General features: G+C 42.9%; 1 protein-coding gene across 12 annotated transcripts in view; it reads right to left on the bottom strand.

Moving 5' to 3' along the window:
- Positions 1–18,945: 18,945 nt before the first annotated feature.
- The window catches only part of SHANK2 (SH3 and multiple ankyrin repeat domains 2), a 310,473-nt gene continuing 309,508 nt past the window's right edge, over positions 18,946–19,910 (bottom strand). For all 12 annotated transcript variants that reach the window (XM_086472429.1, XM_086472430.1, XM_086472431.1 and 9 more), the window contains one exon: positions 18,946–19,519. In XM_086472429.1, the coding sequence (XP_086328555.1) occupies positions 18,946–19,519 (574 nt within the window). The remainder of the gene's footprint in view (positions 19,520–19,910) is intronic.

Below are 19,910 nucleotides of genomic sequence, written 5' to 3'. Positions count from 1 at the left end.
CCCTTCTGATCAAAATGGGAATGGCAGAACTGGTGCAGTAGCTAAGAAAGAATGCACAGAATTTTTATAAACTGTAAATTTGGACCAATGGGATATAGAAGACCTGTATAAATTGGTAAAATGTGTAACGTATCTAGGAAGAAGGCATCATGTTGAACCAATTCTTGGATGGTTGGGACAATCCTTAATGAATGTCATGTGTGTGTCATGATTATTTTTTTTATTTTCCTTTCCATGGTCTCATTTCTGTGTTGTATTTGCATTACTAGGGTTGGGTTTTATATGCCGTTTATTTTATCCGATTTTGCATAGAACACCTCATAGGGATATGATTTTTGTAAATTAAATATTCAATAAACTTTTTGAACCATGTGCATGGAATATTTTTGTATCTTTAAATGGCTTTGTCAATCTGTTGCGGGTAGTTCGTCTTGTCTCAAGCTTATCCAGGACCAGCTCACGTACAACGAGAGCTGCTGTCGTGAAGGGCACCTACATTCTTCTAGGTTGCTGCTGCCTTCCAGCTGCTTCCCTTCCTTAGAAACCCACTTGCTTTGTCCTCTGCGCCTATTGAAAACCTTCGCATCAGGATCTGTTTTGTCTGTAGTTTTACGTGCCTGTCACTCCTGCTGAAACCACCCGTGAGCTGTGGGTTTGGTGAGAGGGGTCGCTCCTGGCTTTTGGGACTACTGGTGGCCGCAGGACAGCGGGTGCTCTTGAAAACGTGGCCATCAGTTACGGTCAAATCACCAGACTTTTCTGAGAATCTGATACTTGGCCATACGCTGCTGGAAATGCCAAGAAAGAAAATCCTAACACCCTTTTTCTGATTATTTTTTAATGCCACTCTATCAACAGGAAATCCAAAGCTTCAGAGCTCGCTGCCTGCGAGTTGTAAAATTCAGTGAGTTGCTGTTGCTTTAGCAGTTAAAAACACACAGAAAGGAGAAGAAAACGGGCACGTCTAGGGAGGCTTTGTGCTCTAGAGGGGGTGGATGGTGCCGTTATTAAAGCTTTATGCTGCCACGTGCAGATTTGAGGGGGCTGGTGTGGGCGATGAGCCCGTTGGTGGGAGGCGGCAGCCCCCGGGCTCGGCCCGGCGGCAGGACGGGGCTGTGCAAGGGACGGGTGCTGCGCTAAGCCCTTCTGGTGTTTTGGGTGAAGGCACGTGGGGTCTGGCTGCAAGGTCCGGGCGGCTGCTGCCAGAGCCACTGAAGGGCCAACAGGCCCTGAGGAGGTCGCCACAACTCCCTGTCCGGCAAGAGAGGAGCTTCTAGCCGGGAGGGAAACGCTCAAAGGGGAAGAAGGGCTGGCACCGGGCGTGAACGCGCGTGGGTAACCATAAACGGCATCGTGGGGAAACCCCTGCGGTCCTGTGGCACAGATGGGGAGGAAAGGGGTTCCTGGAAGAACAGGTAAGGTGACGCTGTGTTAGGAGTCTCGAGCCTTGGGAGCTTATCCGTGGATTGCCTCACCTAACGGAGGAAGTTTCACCTCCAGGCTGCTAATCTCACTGTCACCGTGTGGCCAGGTGCTCAGTGTAACATCTCGTCCAGGGTATTTGGGGAGCACTGCTCTGACTGTACTGTTGTGGTTCTCGGATTAGATGTAGGCAAGACTTGAAGTTTTCAGATCAGTCGTACTGAGCAGCAGTAATTGCTCAAGTTATCCAGAGCAGTTGCTGGAAAAAACCCACCCCAACTCTCTGCGTTTTCCATCAGAAGGGCTGGCTCAGCCCTCCTTGTGGGTAACTCATGCGAGCAGCGAGCAAGCCCCTTAATTTCTGTTAATGGATGTCTTATTGATTCACGGGCTGGACTTTGGGTGAGCCATTTACTTTCCTGGCACCTCGAATTCATCATGTTGCGTCTTAATGCAAGCTCCTTGTTGCTCCGGAGCTGCTGGGGCTTCAGCTGATGGAAGGCAGCAGTGGCACTGATTTTATTCGCTGTCTAATCAATTGTTGATTTCACACTTGAGTGTCATTCTTCTAAATTAATTAAGCACATCATAAGAACACTCAATAAAGTATTTTTATATAAATATTTTATAGTATTTTATAGTATTTCATTTGCCTATTTCTGTAATAATTGCTAGTGACAATAATGAGAGGAGGACATAGCTGGGAGAGCGGTTATGTGGGAGGTGGAGAAATCCTCAGAGCCGTGAGCTACCCTTGACTGTCCCGTGTTGCCACGCTCTGTGGCAGAAACTGCGGCTGCATTAACTCCCCGACTGCAGGGCACGGGTGCCTCTTGATAGAGCAGATGGAAAGTTCCGTGTCATACAACCTGACGGCGTTTCCCGACACGTGTACCTCAGTCCCACTTTGTGCCTGAGGATCTCCTCGTGTTAATTGTAGGTGGGTAATTGCCGCCTTTTCGCTCCCTGAATAAACGGTCTGAATTAGCTCTGCCTTTCCTGCCGGCTTGGCAGGAACTTTGCTCTCACAGAGAAAAGCCGTCCCCATCCAGCGCCTCTCTCAGGATGATGGGTTGCCCTCCTGAATCACGCGAGTGATGAAGAGCCCCTCTGCAGCACGCAGGGTGAGCTTCTCAAAGGCATTTTAAGAGCCTGGCAGAGCTTTACCAATGCATTGCTCGGATGCATTTTATCAACCCGCTCCTTAAGCTGCTGCTTTATTTTTAGTCTGCACAGATGGCAGGTTTAAGAGGATGGTGAAGAATGCGCCTGCATCCAATTTATTTTATGTAAAGCCTTGAAGCTGTGGAGTATTTTGCTAGGTTTTTGTGTGCAATGGGCCATTACCAACTTGATAATTTTGACTAGGGTTTTTTTTTTCTATAGGGAGAATCAACCTAAGCCTTTTTTTTTATTTTTAACCAAGGAAGGGGAGCAGGAGGCAGGGGAAATATTACAAAACGAAGCACAGGGACATTCCTCTGAAGAGGTGGTTTGGCTTGGATAAAATGCATACCAGTAAAAAAATCTCGTATTGCATGTGGTCTGCATGTCCTCTGCAGGTTTTTCTGAACCTGGAAGGTCAACCGTCGCAATCATCTCGGCATATTCTAATTTTTAAGTCCCTTTTCTATCGAGTAAATGTAAGTTACCAAGGATATTTATCTGAAGCACCTACTTTTAGATGAGTGCTTTTGCAAATACAGACTTAAAGCCTTCTATGATTTTCTGAGAGACTTCAGCCTATAAGAGGAGCTTTCAAAGCGCAGCCCACTGATGTTTAATACCCCGCCTGCAAGTCAGTTCCTTGTGCTATGAAGTTCAAGAGCTCCTGCCATTTCATGTAGTTCGTATTCACCTTGCTGCAGGTTTTCTACATTACACAGGGACAGGAAGCCTTCAAATTCAGGCTGCAATAGCGTAAGCACGTTATTACATGCTTGTCCGTATCGAAGTATCAACAGAATGCTGATGAGGTGGTGCTTAGTTATTGCTAAATTTGAAGAAACTTCCTCAAATTCACCTCACGGTGAGCACACTGCTTCTACCATGATTTACAGACACTGCTATGAAGTTCGTTGCTGAAAGGGGAAATTGATATATTAGTGCATGGAAAGAGGAAAAAGAACAAAAAAAAAGAACAAAAAAAGAAAATCAATATCTCAACCGTGCAACACAGAGTACTGCCTTGGATGGCTTCCAAAAAGGGAATTTGCATTGATCAAAATAGCTTTACTTGACATATTTGTCCCAGAATCTGGGAAGCTTGGGCAGAATAGGGGTGATATATCTTCAGCTGCCTGGAAAGTGCCTTGCATGCAGCAAGGGAACCTTAGAGAGCGCAGCTTGCTACAAAATCAGAGTTTAATGGCCATTTTCTAAAGGGTCTATGGAGTCAGGCAAAATTAATTTAATAATTACTGTTATTTAAATAGAAAAAAAATAAAAATAAAATACCTAGCTGTTTCCATTATCTAAGCCCCCTGAAAATGAGAAGCAGGGGCTCTGCCCGCAGGGAACTGACAGTTACCACTTGCATTCAAGCTGGCTGTTTGCACAGCAGCCATCTACACGCTTGCCTACAGAGACACTCGCACTTCAGTGGCAAAAACCCCGGCTTGTTGGCCGCCAGAGGGTGAGGCACGGTGCTAACCCGCTCCATAAAGGCTCTGAAAAGCAGAAAAAGCACGCTGCTGCGCAGTTAGATGCTGTCACTTCTTTCTGCAGGCGAAGGAGGGTGGCCAAATCACAACTGACGAGCTGAAGGGTGGCTTTTGGTGTCCTTGTCCTCCTTCGAGCTGTGCTTACGGCTCAGCTCAAAGCCCAGGGGCTGGTTGCAGCCCTTTTGTTTCCCTTCTAGCAGAATTCCCACCATAAAAAAGAAGATAATCCTCAGAGGGAGTTGGGCATTTTCGATGTCAAATTCCAGATTTTGGGTTCTAAATGTTTTAGGCAGGGCAGCATACTGCAAAAATACAAGATGTCAGAGATCACGAAAATGAAAAGCTAAACATGGTTCATTAATTACTAGACAGCAAGCTCCACCGCAAGAGAAGGAATCCTCAGTGAAGAACAACCATCAGGCAAACACCAATTCAGGAGCTGCTGTATTGCTGAGAATCATCTTGTTTAATTGGTTTTTCTTTTAAAGGGTTTGTAAGGCCTATGCTCGCAAAAGCTTTAGCGAAATTATGCAATTTGCTTTCTTGACCGTTTTGGCAATGAGGCCAAAGAGGCTAAATAATGTTACTGTTGCTTAGACTAGTTGTGAAAAATGTCAGGTAAAAAGCTTTATATTTTTTTATTAATAGCAATGTTCCTCAGGGGTTTGAGCCTAGTCAGGCTGTCATTGAAGAATTACTAGAACTTTTTAACTGGATAAGATAATATTTTGCTTCAATAGCATCAGTGATCAGAGACCAGGATCAGAGACCAGACCAGGAAGCGGCTCAACATAGGAGCTCACGCTGGAGGCACGAGCAAGGATGATGCCAGCACCCACCCTGCACCCATCTTGTTCTTTGGTGAATTAACGCTCAAAAATCTTAAGATCACAGGATCTAGCCTAAAAGGAGCCAGTGGTAATTTTATACCCCTACAGAGTAATTGATTGGTGTTCAAGCTCAGCATGAATTACTGCATGAACAAATGACTCCCTGGCTGCAGACTAATCAGAGCTACCGTGCTATGGAGTGGGACTGTGCTGTCCTCTGTGTAGACAGTGTTTCATAACCCCTGACAATGCTTCCTTACCTTAGTAAGTAGTACAGGTAGCATTTGCTGCAGTCCCGGGATGGGTTTTCATGTTAACAGCCTGCTTGGAAAACAGGGAAGCTCTTGGACGGTGCATACAGCACAAGATGGAACTGAAACGGCATCAAACGCAATTTCGTTTGCCTTAGAGCCAACTTGTCACGCTGAGCCTTATCTTTTCGTTACAGGTGCTGCCTGGCCCCTGTGCCTGACGGCCTCTGCTGTGACACTTCTGCCAGTGAGGGTGTGCACGATGCCACCCTGCTCTTCAGGGCCGCCTCCCTTCCCCCAGCACGAGACCACTGCAGCTGCCCCTGCGGAAGGGCACGCCGTACCTGCACGCCGCGTCCCGACAGTTCGTCCGGGGCCTCCCTCGCTGTCAGGGCGTTACCAGCACCGCTTGTGGCCTTGCTGGTGTGGCCAGGCACCTCGCTCAAAGCACGGCATTTGCTAACTTGCTTGGCCTCTTTCCTTCTTCCAATAGCTGGGCTTCTCCCGGCGCTCGGTTGTACCCCTCACGTGGGGCATTCGTGTTGAAAATGCTCCTGGTAAATGCAGAAGCTTTTGGGGCGTCTGCTTTGAATTGCATTTCTTCTGCCCGTTGTCCTCACCGTTTTCAGACTGTGAGCTGAAGAAAGAGCCAGTTGATAAGTGCAGTCCTCTGCTGGTTTCTGCTCGCAGTATCTATAGTTTCTGATTTCCCATCTCCTTCTTTTAGTAAAACGGAGGAGACCGATGGTGAGAGTGGCTTAACACTTGAGCTTTGTTCTCCCAGCATGTGCTGTGCTGGATCATTGCCATCCTTTCTGTGAACTCCTGGCTGTGTTCTGCTCTCCTTCCTTGGCGGGCTAAGACCACGATACAAGTATGATTTAGCCCAACAGTGCTGGCAGGGGGCTAATACAAAACCCTTGGGTAGCACTGGAACAGCTGGAAATGTCCCTGGTTTAGGATGGGTGGAGCGTTGCTGGATAATGCCAGTGTGAGAGAGGAGTCAGGCAAGCCGATTCTAGCTGCAACTGGTCAGATAGTTTTAATTTTTCATAAGCATTTTTGGCCAACCTTGTAGTTGATATCTCTGTTAGAGAATATTTTGGATCATATGTAGATCTACAGCGATCTATGGCACGTAGCTCCTGTAAGTGAAAGTGATGTTGTGTTGATTTTTTGTGTTTTTTTTTTTTTAAGGAAGGTCCACAGTTTAGCATTTACTGTAAAAGATCTTAAAATAAAGGTCTGGGCTTTCTGCAATGAAGCCTACAGTACACATGCCTAGCACTAGTAATTATTGGCCTTTCTTTGTACTTCTGCTGAACTACCTGAATTTAGTTTGTCCTATGTTTTGCTTTCAAAGACATTCTTAAAATCATGTTGTTAGGTGTTTTGCTAAATCTTGGACAGGAATCGACATTTGCTGAAACTTTGGAAGAAAGGGAGCTGCTAACTGCCAGATCCAGAGTGGGGCCAAAGCCAAGGAGCAGTTCTTTATCTTATGAGTAGCTTCAACCTGTCAACAACCATTACTGGAGCTCTGATATTTCATGGTAGAAACCAAGAAGAGCCAAGTTATCCTCTCTTACTAAAACAAAGGTAAGCACTTTTATATGCAAGATCAGCTCATGTTCCCTTGCCTGTGATACTGAGAAACAGCAGGAGAGAGTAGATCTCTCCCCAGGTGACATTTCTCAGCCTGTTGGCCGTCTTCTCCCGGAGCGTGCTGTTCCACAGCTCACCTGCTCACGAATGTTCTTCAGTAAGGTGTGTTGACTTAACCCACACGGTTCTAGATAAATTATGTGCTCATTTACATTTGTACTACTTCTAACTTTATTATTACTGTTGCTGTTAGCCAAGCTACGTGTTCCCGCCGTGTCGAACAGCCCTGGACATTGGCTACACACACCCCAGCCCAGTAAGTGTTAGTAGCTCCACGCTCCAGTTCAAGATCAATTATCATTCCCAGGCACACAGAGTGCTGTTACCATTTCTGGTAAAATATAAACTGCTGCATGTATCATCTTACCCTGAATTCATCTATTTGTGCCAGCTAGAAAAAATCCTAATTAACTAAGCCTCTTAGGGCTCCGGCTCGCTTGTGTTTGCACAACAGTGCAAGAAGCCTTAATGTGGTCAGCGAAGTGCTGATAAACATAAAGGCAATCAAAATCTTTCTTAATGTAGCAATATAAGAACTCAAATACAGTCTGGTAGTTTTTCAAGTTTATAATAACATTTCTCTGCTAAATATTGGGTGTTATTTCCATTGCAGTCTGGAAACAAATTCTCCAGTGAGCTTGTTCTACCTGAGTCTGCCGCTTTTAAAATTGCGTTGCTGCTAATTTGCACTTGAATAACCTTCTCCTTCTGTAACACTTAGATGTTAGTTTTGGCCTTTGGCTTTTCTGGCTGAAAACTGCAAACAGATCCAAATTAAAATGTCCTTACATTGAAGCTGTAAGTATCCCTATTATAAAGAAAATGCTATTTATATTGAAGGACTCTAAACATATTAGAAATGGTTGATTAAATCCTGCCCTTTACGAGCCCTGTTGCATAAACATTGCTGTTCTAATGTTCGTCTGAATTTAATAGTTAGGTGTATATGACAGTGCAAACATCCAACCCTTACCAAATTGAGATCACCAAAATATAGGTTGGAGCAGTACCTACCAGCCTAGGTAGTAATTAAAAAAGACAAATGATAATTGAAGTCAGGATTTCAGCAATGTACATGCACTCATGAAAAAACCCAGCAGCGGGGGCTTGCACCTAAGGGAGCTTGGCTGCAGCTCCAGCTCTCCCGGCCGAGACGACCCCTTTAGCCATCACTCCACCCAACGTTTACCGGGTGTGCACCACCTCTCTCCACACACTTGCCGCCTGTTCCTCCTGCTCCTTAGAGCAGCTGTCCTGTTCGGGCTGCAGAGGGGCAGGAGGAAGGACTGTGGGCTCAGGCTCTGTAGACAGGTTAGCTCAGCTCAGGACAGTTCTTAGCTCAGCTCAGGAGAGTTCTCTAGTCACTTCTATGCATCATTAAAATTAGCTAATCCATGGAGGTGTATGGATTGTGTTTGGTTTTCTTCCTTTTTATTTGATAAATCAGAACATCTGCTAGTAACACCATTCTGCTCTGTCTTCCCACCTAGCCTGCATACACTTTTCCTGAGTATAAAATGGTTTTGATCTGTGCCCAGAAGAATTCACTTGGGCAGATCGAAATTTTTTTTTTTTTTTTTTTCTGTTGGGAAGCAATCATGGAAAGGTATTTATTGTGAAGTAGAAAGCACTAAAAGAAAAATAAAGAATATCATATATCCAGGAAGAACAAGAGATTAGTCAGGAAAAAGGAGCTGTCCTAAGTAAAAAAAAAGAACAGTGACAGCTGACCAGCCAGAGACAGAGTGGTTTTCCTTTTTGAGCGTTTCCACTTTTCTCTTCATTAGTGTAAGCAACTGTCAGCCACCTGCCTGCATCTCTGCTTGCCTGAATTCCCCTGTCAATGCTGTCCTACATGACAAATGTATTTATTCAAGTGCTTCTGAAACCGTTACTCAGATCTCTGGGTAGTCTTGATGCACCATCACTCTTAACACACTGTAGAAAAAAGGTCACCAAACAATGCAGCAGCTGCCTCATCTGGGTCGTGCGACGTCCTGCCAGTCGTCCCAAACCAAATTAACCAGCACAGCTTCTCCGAGAAGCATGGAGACCACTAACAGGGCTGGCTCTCCTCTTTGCTCTGCCCAAGGCAGTGTTACCACCCCAAATGTTCAACAGTTCTTAGACTTAAAACCCAAACAAGCGAGAATGAGTTTGTTTTATTTTTGTGGGAGTTTTTCTTTGAGCCTCCATTTAGAGTTCAGGGATAAAACACTCTTATAATAAACCCAAGAGCCTCAAATAATTAGATAAAACTTGTGCTGTTGGTACTCTGAACAAATATAATGAAATATTGTCACAATTCAACTGGGTGGCAACACTGACGTCATTAACAGGTTGCCCTTTAAGGGACAGTGAGTCACCCACAATCACACCTTGGCTTCTGTTGGTTTCTGAATATTGGTTTTTTCCTTTCAAATGTCTGAAAACCATTATCATAGGATTTGTTATTGTGGTTAACTAGACAGGGGTTTTCCCATCTGATGGGGCATCCTCTGGTTAGAAAGGTTCCTTCATCTGTTACCTAATAGTCGAAAGAAGTAAGAAAATTAATGTGTTTTGCTAAAAAAATTAAGCTTTCAGCTTTATAGATATTGCTACAAATTTTGTGCCATCTTTGCATACAAGCTGAACTAACCCCCCAGTGCTAGTATTTGCTCTGGTAACTTCTACTCTAAGGTGAAGGAGGAAGGGGGATGACATGACCTAGCACCAGACAGCTTGCAGGAGGAGAAGAAAACGAACAAACAAAAGTGTTCAAGCCAAACAGGCTGAAACTAAAAATCTTTACCCATAAACAGTGCAAGGAAAGGAAGGAGCCTTCCAGTCCCAGAGCTCCGATGCCAACTCTTCCTGACGGAGAGGTGAGAACTGTCCCACCTCACCCTCCTTCTCTTTTGTGAGCCCCCTGGCTGACCCACTGGACCAGGCAATAAACAGTCGATAAACAGGGGGAGGTTGAAACGCCTCTGAACGGCAGCCGGTGCCTTCGTTTGCCACAATTAATGTTCTCGTTAGCGGGATGCTGCTGAAGGAATTTGTGGCGGATCAGGCCTCACCAGATGCCAGGTCATCACTTGGAATTTCAGTAACTTCTGCCTAATGTGAAATTCATCCCGCAGAGAGACGGACTTGCTCAGGCGCTTTAACGCGCCGGAGAAAGGAGCACGGTGCGTCCCGGTGCTGCGCCTGCCGGGGGTGGGTGCCCACACCCCCCGATGCTGGGGAGCAGGCGCAGCCCCCTGGGTGAGGGGTTAGTGCACCCTCGGCCCGTCCTGACAAGGTGAGGGCACCCTGTTACAGAGGGACGTGTGGGAACGCAGCCATCTAACCGCATCTGTCAAGAATAACGTAAATTCGTTTCTTTTTCATTCAGGTCATACAAAAACTGCCTTCCCGGCTTTTATTTTTTAGAGATCTGTGATGTCAGCTGTGATGTCATACGCATAAAAACTCCCAGCTCCAGTGGACAGGGTGTGAGTGACGCCAACATCAATCCAATGGTCTTTAGGTGTCTATTTCTTATTAAAAAAATATGTCTTTTTTAAAAAAAGAACAAAACAAGCCATGAAAACACACAAAACCTGAATAACTAGTGGGGAATAACTGCTATGGCATTTACTAGCAGCACCATCAGGGTGAGATGCTTAGTCCCCGAGCTGTGTAATCTTGAATTTAGTCCCTAATGAGCTGCAGCTCAAACACCTACTTTTATGCTGACAAGAGGATGCGCTGCCCTGCGGAGGGGACAGGATTTTCTCTTTCCTGAACAAGCCGTGACCAGGACACGGCCCCTCTCCCCTGAACTTTATTAACGCATTAGGTTTTGCATCCCTTGGATGCGTAGCCTAGGCTTTGTTTCTCTGCTCCAGTGCTTCATCTAGTGCTTCAGTATTAATCCAATTCTTATTTTTTTAATGTAAAATATATAATCATCTCCTGTAGCAGCTGTAGCGACCTAGGGCAGCCGGGCTCCCCAGCTGTCCCACCCTGCCCTCCGATGAACGAGACTCGTCCTGTGAGCCCTCGCAGCCTCTCCTGGGCCAAACGATTGGAACTCCTACAAATTACGGGCTTCACACGGCAGGTGTCACCCCTCGTGTGGCACCAACGCCTCGGTCCAGTGGGGCAACACTGGTTTAGAGCCTCCATCCACCTTCCCAAGCAAGGGAGCTTGCTCCCGGGGTAGGCTGGGCTCCCACCACTCCTCTGGCTTCAGCAGAACAGTTTGGAAGAAGGTGCCCCAGGGTCAACTGCACGCTGTGAGAAATCAACGCAGGCCTTCTCCTCAGCTCACGGACTTTGAGCGCCTGGGGTTGCGAACGCCCACGCTGCTCCTTGTAGGAGACTGCACCGCAGCCCCACTCTTCTCACAGTTAGGACTTTCTCCCAGTTTCCAATCCGAATTTATTCACTGCCAACTGGTAACATGTTCTTCTAGCGCCGATGTTCCTTTTAGTTAAGATCTCTCTCCTGGCTGTTCACCCACTCATGTGAGTGGGAAAAAGCAGACATCTCATTTCAGCCTTCTATTTGCTTGGTTAAATAGACCGAGTCATTTTAAAACCTGCTGTAAACCCCCACTCACAGCATCTCGCTAGCGGCTGTTTCCCACACCTATCCCAATTGTACCCGTTGCAACGAGCTCCTGTGAACACCCTTCAGCCCACTCATATTAATGGGTCCTTATTTCTGGTTGAAAACGCCTTGCCTTTTTCACGGCTATGTATTGTGCGTGTCTTTATCACGACAAAGCTTTCTGTTCCTTCCTGTCACCTCCAACAGATTAGTCCCATGGATTCATGGCGAGATTCTTCTCCCCGGTGCATTTTCTATGAGCAAATTTTCCCTCTTTCCATCGCACTGATCTTTCAAGTGTGCAATATGCTCTATCTGTCTTCCCTGCGAGTAAATCATCCGCACGAACAGTTAATACACACAGTATTACGCCTGGTATTAGTGACTTTTCTTTAAAGGGTTGAAGATTGCCTAACAGTAGCAAGACGGCATGAGAACACCCATTTTGAGCGAGGACATGTGCAGAAACAATAGACTAAAAGGCAAGGGGTGTAAATGATCTGCTTGGAATACACACAGCACGTGAAGAATTTTTCTCTGAAAGGAAACTTTTGTTCTAAAAATTGCAAAGTATCTTCTGGAAGTTACCTACCCTTGTTTCAGGTCTTCTCCGTAATGCAGAAAATTAGCATTATTGGAGATGTCAAATAACCTCAGGTGGAATGTACAGCACGTAGGCTGTTAGTGGGTCACTATAAAGTCTGACAGGTGAATTAAACAGACCTAGAGAACGTTGCACATGTTAAAACTAACATCCACTGCTTGGTAAAGAAAGAAAATTGCTGAGGCAGCTACAGCAAATGGAGACTAGGGCATACAGCATGGCTTGAAGTAAAAAATAATATTCTAATCACAATAGTATTTTTTTCGCACAATTAGACACAGAGCTCAAATTTGACTATGTCCAGATACAAAAGAAGTTATTGTTGTTCATTTCTCAGCACTGCGTGTGGACTAATAAGTAAAGGACACTTCAAGTTCTGTCTCAGCCACTCTACTATCTGTTCTCCTCTACTGGGAGACTTCGAGCTCTCCCCTTGACTTCACCACCTTAAAAGGTCTGGTGTCGGCTTCAAATGAGACCTCAAGACGCACCACCACGGTCAAACCAAAGTGACACACGAATGACATGGTCACAGTAGTTCCCCACTGAGTATTTTCTAGGGGGCAGGTTTGGTAGGGAGCACCGCGCGTGGCAGTTCTCCAAATTCACGATGGACAACTGAGCGCCCGTTCGAGGAGCTGTGTGTTCCTGACATCCTCGTACTGAGGCACCGCTTCCCTCAAGATTTGGTTTGAAGAAGAAGAACATCCTTAAGGAAAACGAATCAAAGCTTTCAGAAGGCTGTGCAGCAGAGAGGTTATCTCCTCTCCCCCAAACCTCAGTTTCAGCTATTAGGAGGCTTTTTTTTCAGAAGTTAACAAGAAATTGCTTTAAATGGTTTTAAGTAAGCCAGGAGATTAGACAATTAGATAATGCAAAAATATCAGTGGAAAATAACCCATTAAAACATGAATTACATTTTGAGGTTTCTGTATATTGTATTCTCTTCAGAGTTTCAAAGCAAAAAGGTACACTGCAACATTTATTCCAATACATTTGTAAGCACATGCAACACTGGTGTCCTATTTGTACATTAATTTCTAATGCTGTCCAAGAACCTTTACATTAAAAGCATACAAGAGCTCACACACACACGTGCATGTATTCCTTCTAGCATTAGTCCTGAGGAAAAACTTAAATTTTATTTGAGAAACCAAACTTCAGTTTGCAAGTACATCTGGGAAATAACCCACCAGCTATTCTGAACTAATTCCTAAGCGACATACCTCGCACTCTTTTGCAGTTTGGATCTGGAATAGCTGCTGTTCGACAGATTGCAATGTTTGAAATTGTCCAAAAACAGTCAGAGATTTACAGCACTGGAGACAAAAACTGTACTCTCGTTAAAAAGCATGCTTGATGCAGATGAGGGATCATATGGAGATGCTAACATTCAAAACACAAATTTGATAAAACATAACCACATATAAACTAGAAAATACATTACAGTTCTTTAAAGATATCTCATTCAGCGTATAATTTGTGTAATTATACAGTCAGCCTTTTCTTCTGGCTTAAGTGTTCAGGCCAACTTACAATAATAGAAAACCTGCTAAAATGACTTCTGGTAGAAAGAATGACAGTTGTTTAAAATAAATACAGACTTTAAAAGATCTGATATTGCTCTGAGACTACATCCATCACATTCCACTAGATGTCAGCGTTATAGAACCAGTTGGTTTCAGACTTAAAAGCATTAAGTCCACTTGGTTTGTTATTGTTACCTTGTCTGTGAAATACAGTACATGTCAACTACATGAATAACCAAGCAAGTATTTATGGCAGTAAACTGAACCCAAAATAACAGTCTCACTTCATTTTTTCCCCCTCATTTACCTGATTTGAACAGAGGACTTCAAATCAGTCTCATAATGCCGAAAATGTTTTGAAATAAGACGTAAATCATTTCAGGTCTTCTAACCGTTTTCCCTAATGCAGCGACATGGACTTCTCACTTCAAAAACCAGCACTACAAGCTCTTTTTGTCAGGTACTATAATACCTTGAAGATAAAGCTCTTTATGTTAAATACAGTGTAGTTGATCCAGGTTGAAAATTATAAGGCACGTACATTTTTTTTTTTAAAACCGCATGTTCTGAAGTATTGTTACAATCGTGCTATTCTGGATGGCCCATCATAGCTACTGGGTGCTTTCATGGTTTTGGAAAAAAGGAACGAAAGACCACGAAATGCTGAAAAATACAGAAAACCCAAGAATGAAGCAAAACACAACACATTGATACAATGTACATCACAGCAACGACCAAATCTTCTCATTTCTTTGACCAACAAAGCATTGACAATTGCAAAGCATTCTTTGTTTTGCACTGGAAATACCTGACTTTATTTAGATACACAGATGTTTAGCACTGGATTGCTACAATACCTGAAATAAAAAAAAGAGGTTGTTTTCTTCTTCTATCTTTTTTAACAAAACAAAGCTGCCAAGTAATTGTTGTTGGAAAAATATGAGAGAAGTAGGTAACTACAAAAACGATGAACTAGAACAACATCTGAGAAGAGAATAATAGTTAAGGAACATATGAAACCAAATGGCAACAGTTCTAGGCATTTATTCCAATATCTTAGAAAACAAAAATAAAAAGTATTCTTCATTGCATCACCATTTAAAGATAGAAAAACAAATTTTTAGATTAAGCCCAAAGATGTGAATTGTTTCCTTTTTTTTTTCCATTTTCAGCCTTGTTTATTCACAGTACAAATAGACCCTGCTGGTACATTTTTTGAGTCACAAGATGCACAAAGTCTGATAAGGAGCACTGCTTCCTTTTCTCCTCTGTGAAGCTGCTCTGCCCTACAAAAACTCCAGCCCCCCCCCCCCCCCCCCCCCAACTTTTCAGTGCCTTATTAAATTGCAGAACAGATCCAGAATCGAGTGCCTTACACGACCAGGAGTACTGAGTTCAGAGCATGCATTGCCCCACACACGCTCAGCCAAGAAAAAAACTATTCAACGATTATCTGGAATCCACCTTAAGGCAAATAGATACGTATTTTTCTACCTCTCGCTGAAAATTTTTACTTTTCCAATTTCAAACATGAATCTGAAATTCAGTAAATGAACTCCTGTTCGGCATAAAGAATGCTTTAACCAAAAAGAAGAAATAAAAAGGAAATGCTTTTCCCAACAATAAATCAATTATTTTGCCTTAATTCTATCTACATTTTGTTAAAGCATTTTATGCGCTTTCAATAACATCAGATTGCAAGGTTTTTAGCAATACTTTTTTACTTTTTAATGAAAATTCAGACAGTGTTCTCTGTTTGCAATCAGAACCACAACCTTAGTGCAATATTATATTTATTTCTTACAGTAATTTTGGTTGCCATACAAGAGTATTAAGGATTGGGGAAAAGTGCAAGTTACAGGAGCTTGATTTTTTAATCAGTCGAAATAAGAGGAATTAAAGCACAAAAATTACAGCAACATAGATAACGTGAACACAAGTTGTTACACAAACTATAGCGAGAAACATACTAATATCTAGAAAAGAAAAGAAAAAATGTAATGGAAAAATTATCAATATTTGTGGCTCATACACATAATCATCGCCAGATCAACTGGGTAATGTTTTTTAAGAACTGAGAAAAAAAAAAAAAAATCACTATTTTTATTAACTTAAGTACCACAAATAATTAACTTTTGTGATATGTAAATTCTGTAAATCAACAGTCACATCTAGTCATTTTATAATATATGAATGAAACTTAAAATGTTCTCAGACACCTAGGGAAAGGAGTCTGTGCAGTTATACACAATTTACATCTTGTAAGATTTTGGTATTGTATACACAAATATTACAGAAACTAGGCATGTAAATGCAATTTATTTAAATTACAGTATATAAACAAAAGTTGATCCTAAAACCCAGAATATCATAACGTATTTCATAGATCTCTAACAACTTGTTTTTCACTATCATAGTAGCATGAAATAAATGGGTCTTCTCTCCTCCCCCCAACATTTCCAGACTGATGAAAATACTCGGAGGCAACGTCGTATCTGTTACTATTGCTTTCTGGAGCAAAATCATCACACAGAGCTAGAGACCGATTCATCTTGGCAGAGGTGAATTTATTGGTGAAAGCAGGTCCTCTCAGGTCTCCTTACCTTTACTTTGTAAGACACAATGTAAAAAATAAACTATTTCATTAGCTCTTTAACGCGTTAAACCTCTTTTCTACTAATTGTATTGTACCTAGTCTTTCAGTACCTGAAAAGATACACGAGCAAGAAACACACCAGTGTAAGAAAGGGATTACTGTCAACTGTAATTTACCGTGTATGTCAGCACTTGTTCAACATAAATTCAACAAGAAGGTTGTGATTAAAAAGCAGCTTAAAAGTCAACTTCTACATTTTCTTTTACTACCGCATTTTCTAATGTATTTTCTGGCACATGTTATAGAGGTAATATCAACTGTACCCAAAGAAACCAAAAAAAAAAAAAAAAAGAGCATGGCATTAGTGGTTTATTTACTGAACTCTGTCATATCACCAAATGGAAGACAACGATGGCTAAATTACCATTTTTACACTTCTTAAAGTACTTGATGGCCTCAAGTTGCCTGTATCGACTATCTGAATGAAACTGCCGTTTTCTACACCACCTACGGAAAAATTCAGTACTCTTGAAAGTAAAACGCCTTAGTACTTGATTTTTATTACAAGGTTACTTGGAACTTTCAAATACAAATATAGCGTAGTAACAGATGTTAAGTCAAAAGGTTTGTTGTTCCGTAAAGGGGGCAGGAGGCTAAATAAGTTGCTTTTTACGAGTATCCAATGCGTTGGTAACTATAACCACTTTTGAAGAAATATTCATCCGCCTTTGTAGAAGTTCTAGCAAAGATAGAAAATATAACACAGCTCTGCTGGTTCAGATGCATCCAAATGAGGTTGATTTTAAAAAGGTCAAGACTTTATAATTATTCCACAGAAATAGTAGTAAACCACAAAAGTTTTTTTTTTTGTTTTTTGTTTTTTGTTTTTAACTTCCTAGCACTGAAGTGGCACAAAGGCTGCCCAGTAGACCAGCCACTTATTTTCTTAAAATATTGTGCTTATAAACTATCTGTACAACTATTTAAACTTGCAGTAAAGAAAGATATTTAAAATGCTAAACTTTATGTACTCATACTAGGGCTGTTGCAGACCTAATTAGACACTTGTTTGTGAGCAAAAATAATCACAATAAAAAAATTAGAGATAGGCTGGACCATATCAAGGACCATATCAAGGAAAGAAAGTTCAGGTACCTTGCAAAATGTAAGAGAACCTGAAAGTACGGTAGGTAGGCAGTCTAGCCATCCACACACAATTTACCCACCTTGAACATCTTGAATATTATGTTAATAAAGACCTAGAAAACTCACAGATATTAAGAGGTGTTAATTACAAGGGGAGTTCAAACACGCAGAGAGAGATTTGTTAACTTTAAAAAAAAAAAAAAAAAAAGAGAGAAAAATAAAAGTCAGATTAACCAAATCTGTGTTTCTCCCCTGCTGACTGAAGTCTCCTGGAAAGCCCTCGAGCTCTGTGTCCCCACCACCCAGTCCACGCTCCGCCACGGCCGCCTGGTTCCAGCAGGGTGCACGCACCTCTCCTGCGACCTCCCCACCAGCTGCGCCAAGGAATCGCCGGAGGCCGATGGCAGCGTCCAGCTCCCCCCGCCGTGCTCAGCCTGCTCCCCTTGCCAAGAGCCCGCTGCCAGCGATAAAAGCGAGAGACTGGAGACTCCCCAGTTCTCCTGGCCCTTGGAACATAAGCGGTCTGAGACACTCTATACCTCTTTCCACCATTACCTTTCCCCCTTTTTCATTTTTTTTAACAAGCTGAAACACTTCCATTTCTGCTAACAGGCTGAAATCCCTCTCACTTGAAATACTGGCGACCTTCCCACTTGCTTCAATGGGAACATTATTCTATCCTTTTCTTCTTTCTTGGCTTGATGTTCAAAATAGCTAAGCACTTATTACTCACTGAATTAAACAGCGTCTCTCAGGGTTCAGTATATTTGAGTATCTGACTGTGAAGTCCAAGAGATGCGTCTGTACATAACCCCACGTTTTCTCTGGCTTGTGGAGTTCATATTGCGACTTAGCAGTAGTTTAGCTGGTTGAAAACTGGGGGTCTCAGGTTCAAACTAGCTTCATTTTGTTGTACCTCTAAGTGTGCATCCCTCCTCAGTTCTTATGCAACCTCTGCATCGTCTTACAGGTCAAGTCAATGGAGCATGTATTGAACTTGTTCTGCCACCTTGGAAGAGTGCTAAGTGTAACTGCAGAAATAAAGAAATACCAGGTAAAACAGAGCAAGGTTACCTTTGAGCTAATTCCAGCAGAACAACCAGCTTCACTGCCAACAAATCAGAGAGCTAAACTAGTAAAAAACAGTAATATGAACTCCTGTACCTGTCTTAATATTGTGCCTCTGCTACTAATAAAAACGGGTTTGAACATTAACGAAGCAATCTCTCCTCTTAAAATGAACTCAGGGTTGGGAAAGGAAGCCTGCTCGGAGACTGAACGTCAAGAAGAGAATATAATGCTTTTCAATAAAAAAAATGAAATGCTTGCAATTTTAAATTGAAAGAAAAGCGGTACGTAACGGTTCCAGCAGAAGGGCAGTATCAAGAGATAGTATTTTTGAAGTTAACAATTTTCTCTCTCTCTCTCATCTCTCCCCACAACTTTGAAATAAAATGGCCCCACTCGTGTAACATCTTTAGGTTTATGTTTGGGCATGTAGCATACAGTCTGCATTACCCGAGTACCAGGAATTAAACTGTTTTCCCCCTCCCCCCGCAATTTTGCTGGCACTCGCAGACAGACAAGGCATTTGGGGTATTTCAGTACCAGCCCATCTCTAGTTATCAACAGAAGTTTGTGAGGCAAAATAGCTATTCTTATCTGTCCAGCAGCTGTTTCAAAGCTCTTTCTATGTTCATTCTGTGCCCAACTCTAGTCACTCCAAGGTCTATCAGATCTTCCTTTTGTAGATTTGGTAAATGAGTGCCATCTATTTCATTGTCCATAAATGTTTCTTTATGTTCACCTAAGTTTAGACTTTCCAACCAATCTGCCACATCTGGTTTAGTCCACAGGTGGACAGGCTTAGTTGTAAAAGGCTTATTTGAGATTGGCTGTTGTAATATTGAGGGAGAAGGAGACCTGCTGCGCCCTGTGGTCAAGCCAAATAAGTCCCCAGAAGGGGGCTGGCTGGGTAGGCTAAATACATCGGACAAAGTTGGAGAAGGAGATGAAGCTGAAGCAGAAGCAGTCAGAGGAGCAGGCATGATGTCTTTATTAATCTCTGTTGGTGAAACCACAGGGCTTGGAGCATGTCTTGCTCCTGAGGTCCTACTGTCATAGTCTGGGGACCTGCTCTGCAGTGTGATCGGCTGGCTGGTTCCAGGTCGGACAGTAAAAGTGATTGTTGTACTTCGTGTACCTGAGACAGTACTCATGACTTCCGTGCTCCTGAAATTGTAAACAGACAGGGAAAGTTAGACATATCAGCCACCAGCTGAAAGGCTGCCCGTATCAACACGTGGTAAATACAGTTTTGAAACGCTTGAATATTTTCATTTTTTAACGAGTGATATCAGGTTAGAAGTACTAACATGGTATCATCAAATCTTTCCCATAAAACAATCGTCAATGGTAAGCCATACTCAAAAACAAAACCTTCGCTTACGAGCAGTGCAGAAAAAAGAGTTTCCAGAGCACATTCTTCCTTTTTAAGGCTACACACCAATTAACTCGTGGTTACATGAGAAACACCGAGCGGAATAAGCACACGAGCACCCCATGAAGTGCAATCAGGAGCTGATCTTCCCTTCATTGTATGGAGGGGATCCTTCATTTCAGT

Source organism: Leptosomus discolor, chromosome 12 (assembly GCF_034619465.1).
Source record: "Leptosomus discolor isolate bLepDis1 chromosome 12, bLepDis1.hap2, whole genome shotgun sequence".
Classification (NCBI taxonomy): domain Eukaryota; kingdom Metazoa; phylum Chordata; class Aves; order Leptosomiformes; family Leptosomidae; genus Leptosomus; species Leptosomus discolor.
Note: the sequence above shows the minus strand (reverse complement) of the source record. Positions and strands in the feature narration are given on the sequence as shown.